This window comes from Rhincodon typus, chromosome 7 (genome assembly GCF_021869965.1).
Source record: "Rhincodon typus isolate 14 chromosome 7, sRhiTyp1.1, whole genome shotgun sequence".
NCBI classification, from domain to species: Eukaryota; Metazoa; Chordata; class Chondrichthyes; order Orectolobiformes; family Rhincodontidae; genus Rhincodon; species Rhincodon typus.
This window is the reverse complement of record NC_063338.1, coordinates 96,541,779-96,546,031: the sequence shown is the minus strand read 5'-3', so window position 1 is coordinate 96,546,031 and position 4,253 is coordinate 96,541,779. Positions and strand designations below refer to the sequence as shown.

The 4,253-nt window shown below is 46.2% G+C and overlaps 1 protein-coding gene across 2 annotated transcripts in view; it reads right to left on the bottom strand.

Annotated features, from left to right (window-relative positions):
- LOC109922676 (keratin, type I cytoskeletal 18-like) overlaps positions 1-4,253 on the bottom strand; it is a 14,915-nt gene that overhangs the window by 1,460 nt on the left and 9,202 nt on the right. The window contains exons 5-7 of one of the 2 annotated variants that reach the window (XM_020522716.2): positions 3,933-4,058; positions 2,293-2,507; positions 1,725-1,774 (exon numbers count right to left, since the gene is read on the bottom strand). In XM_020522716.2, the coding sequence (XP_020378305.2) occupies positions 1,725-1,774; positions 2,293-2,507; positions 3,933-4,058 (391 nt within the window). The remainder of the gene's footprint in view (positions 1-1,724; positions 1,775-2,292; positions 2,508-3,932; positions 4,059-4,253) is intronic. The other variant, XM_048598540.1, reaches the window with a different exon arrangement.

Sequence of the window (4,253 nt, the reverse complement as noted above, 5' to 3'; positions counted from 1 at the left end):
CTGGCGGAGGCATGGCGAGGGCAGGAAAACCCAGAGCGGGACTCTGGGGAGGCATGGCAAGGGCTGGAAATCCCAAAGCGGAACTCTGGCGGAGGCACGGTGAGGGCTGGAAATCCCGGAGCGGGAGTCGGCTGAGACATGGCGAGGGCTGGAAATCCCGGAGCGGGACTCTGGGGAGGCATGGCGAGGGCTGGTAATCCCAGAGCGGGACTCTGGCTTAGGCACGGCGAGGGCTGGAAATCCCAGAGTGGGAGTCAGCTTAGGCATGGCAAGGGCTGGAAAGCCCGGAGCGGAATTCTGGGGAGGCATGGCGAGGGCTGGAAATCCCGGAGCGGGACTCTGAGGAGGCACGGCGAGGGCTGGAAATCTCGGAGTGGGACTGTGACAGTGGACAGGAAGGTTATCTTATTCTAAGTTAATGTGAATGGCGCCATGTATGTACGGTGAAGGTACGTACTTTTCACTGTATTTTTACATTGAATACACGTGACAATAAATGATTCAATTGAATTCAAAATAAATTTCTGTGCCTCCTATCTTTGTGTTAGCTAAGATTTAAATTATCTTTGCTGTCATCTAAGTTAGTAATGTACATGGTGAAAAGCTAAGGCACAAGTACAGATCCTTAGGAGACATTACACATCACAACTATCAAGTGGCAAACATTGCCTTCATCATTGTCATCTCTCCCCTCTCCAGTTCCTGACTCATATCACCACCAGTTCCATGGGTTTTCATTTTCACTGTGTGCAAACCTCTGGAAGTCCCCACAGAGAGCATCCAGCGAGATCTTCCTGTCCACCATGCTAGTACACTACAAATGTTCAACTAGATTTGGCAGACATTACAGGCTCTTCATAAATCCAAACCAACTCATTAATCATGAACACAGGCCCCAGAGGTTAACCGCATTATGCCAAACAAATTCTAAGAAACCTGCCCATAACTGATAAGGGATTGACTGGTCTATCGTTACCCAGTCACACTCTCTTTTCAATAATGGAGGGACATGTTTCCAAATCTTTAATCCAAATGCATCATTTCAGAATCTAGAGAGATTTGGAAAATTCAGAAATGTGCGCCTACAATTTAAGCACCCATTTATTATACACATATGTGGTGGAAAGCATCAGGTCCTGGTAATGTGTTTATTTTAGGTCCCGCTATTCTCCTATTACTATTTTGTAACTAATATTAGGTCTGTTGAAGTACCCCCAATGTGTTTCTTTCAGGTTTCCTTCTATCTAAAATTATGTCAATGGCAGAAATGTAGTGGGTTTGATCCTATACACAGTAGAGTCTGGGTTAGGTAGCCAATTCCAGGTGGAGCACTGTTTGGTAGGAGAGACTAGGACCTGAAGGCACAGTCTTGGAGTAAAGGAAGTGTTTTTAGAACGGAGATAAGGAGAAACTTCTTCAGCCAGAGAGTGGTGAATCTATGCAATTCACTGCCATAGAAGTCATTGACTATATTTAAGATGGAGATAGATAGGTTCTTGATTGTCAAGGGGATCAAGGTTTACGAGGAGAAAGCAGGAGAACAGGGCTGAGAAACTTATCAGCCCTGATTGAATGGCGGAGTAGACTCAATGGGCTAAATGGCCTAATTTCTGCTCCCATGTCTTATGGTCTTATTGTATGTAGGCTTTCTTAAGTCTAGTCCAATTGAAATAGCCCAAACAGTGCTCCAACTGGAATCAGCTACCTAATAGTCACCAACTCACCTCCAGTGCTTGAATCAGGAAAACTTCTGAAATGATCTGTTTGACTATGTCTGGAAGACAGAAACATGTTTGAGATGGCACATGGAGATAGCTAGTTTGGGTCACTTACTCAGTTTATGAGGCTTCATCATTTAACCTACCATCCCACACTAAGGTTCATATTTAAAGTCATCTGACTCATCAATCCCTGGAACAATTAGGCAACAATGGCAGCAATAATACCCATAGTCCTGTGTGTCCCAGAAACCACTCTGTCCACCATGTACAAAAACAAAGTTGCTGGAAAAGCTCAGCAGGTCTGGCAGCAACTCTGAAGGAAAAATCAGAGTTAACGTTTTGGGTCCAGTGACACTTTCTCAGAACACTGTCTATCCCAGGCTTTCCCAGCAAATGCCTGGATGCCATGCCTGTCCAGGGAGTCTTTCATGGGGACAGAGTACGGGGAGCTTTACCCTATATCTAACCCCATCCTGTCCCTGTCCTGGGTGTGTTTGATGGGGGACAGTGTAGAGGAAGCTTTACTCTGTATCTAACGCCGTACTGTAGTTCAGGAGTGAGGATAATTTACCCTTCAACTTCCAGCAGACGACGATAGGTGTCAATCTCAGCTTGCAGTCTCATCTTGGTGTTGAGGAGGTTCTGGTACTCCAAATTCTGAGCTTTCAGTCTGCTGTGGCTATCAGCGAGCTGCTCCTCCAGGTGCTGGATGGTCTGGTTCAGGGCTTGTAGCTCTGCAGCCAATCGCTGATCAGTGTCCTCCAAAGTGTCTTCAAGGGAACTGATCTGATGACAGGAGAATGATTTAATAACAACAGCTTGTATTTATGTTGCATACTTTAACTTGTAAAATGTGCTTCTATAAGCATTATCAAAATCACTGAGCAAAATAAGGACATGTGTCAAAAAGCTCATTCAAAGACAGAAGGTTGAAGGAGGAAAGCAAGATCAAGGAGGGCAAGGAGAGAATTCCAGAGCTCGGGGCTAAGGCAGCTTAAAATATGACCGCCAATGGCTGAGATTAAAATCAGGAATGTTCAAGAGTCCAGAATTGGAGGACCACAGAGAACGCAGAAGGTTGAGGGGTTTGGAGGGGAGTACAGATACGGACAAACAAAAACAAAGTTGCTGGAAAAGCTCAGCAGGTCTGGCAGCATCTGTGAAGGAAAAAACAGAGTTAACGTTTCAGGTCTGGTGACCCTTCCTCAGATAGGGAGGGGCAAGCTCACAGAGGGATTTGAGAACAACAATAACAATTTGAAAAACAAGGTGGTCCTTAACCAGGAGCAGCAGAGGGAGTGATAGATGCGCGGGGCTTGTTATGAGTTAAGATAGGCTCCTGCGATCAGTAAGGAGCTTGTTCACCAGACTCTGTTAGCAGATGTTCACTCTGCCAAAACCAAAGAAACCCCTTGCTCATGTGCCAGTCACACTGCCCAGGCTGAGTTTGAGCCAATGGTACGAGGGAAGGTTTACACCCAATGACCAGCTGACAGAACAGGCTTTCATCAACTCTCAGTTTCCTTGACACAGAACAGAACTAACGTACTTGCTCCATTCGATCTGAAATCTGTAAAGTTGATGAGAACAATTGTGACGGGACTTACTTTAAATTGTTCACTGGATGTGGGTGTCACTGGCTGGGCCCAGCATTTATTGCCCGTCCCTAGTTGCCCCTTGAGAAGGTGGGGGTGAGCTGCCTTCTTGAACCGCTGCAGTCCATGTGCTGTAGGTAGACCCACAATGTCCTTAGGGAGGGAACTGAAGCAGCAACAGCGAAGGAACGGCGATATATTTCCAAGTCAGGATGGTGAGTGGCTTGGCGGGGAAGTTGCAGGGGGTGGTGTTCCCATGTATCTGCTGCCCTTGTCCTTCTAAATGGAAGTGGTTTGTGCATTTGCTGTATGAGAATCTTTGGCAAATTTCTGTAATGCATCTTGTAGATAGTACACACCGCTGCTACTGAGGGAGGCTGTGGTGAGGGAGTGAATGTTTGTGGATGTGGTGCCATGAGAGAGTGTGGGGTTTGAAGAGACAAAGAGAGGTTGGGAGGGAGAGAGAGAGAGAGGGTGGGGGAGGGTGTGGGGTGAAGAGCAAGAGAGAGAGAGAGAGAGAGAGGAAAGGTTGAGGGTGAGAAAGAGAGAGTGGATTCAGTGCTGAACACTGATAACAGATACTGCTTTCCTGACTGTGCTTGAATTGGGGGCTTACCATGGCCATCAAGGAGCGTTGCTCAACCTCCAGGTTTTTGATCTGGCGCCGGATATTGGTCAGCTCATTCTTTGTTGCTTGAAGAGCTTCGTTATTCTTTGAAGCTTCAAGAGAAGCAGCATCAAACTGAGCAAGAATGAGAACAGGTTTTAATTATATAACTGGATACACATTACGAGATAACACAGTAACATAAACTCACACATACACATACACATACACACACAGACACACACATATATACAGGGACACAGACACACACACATTCACACATACACACACACTCACACATGTGTGCGCAGACACACAAACACAGATACA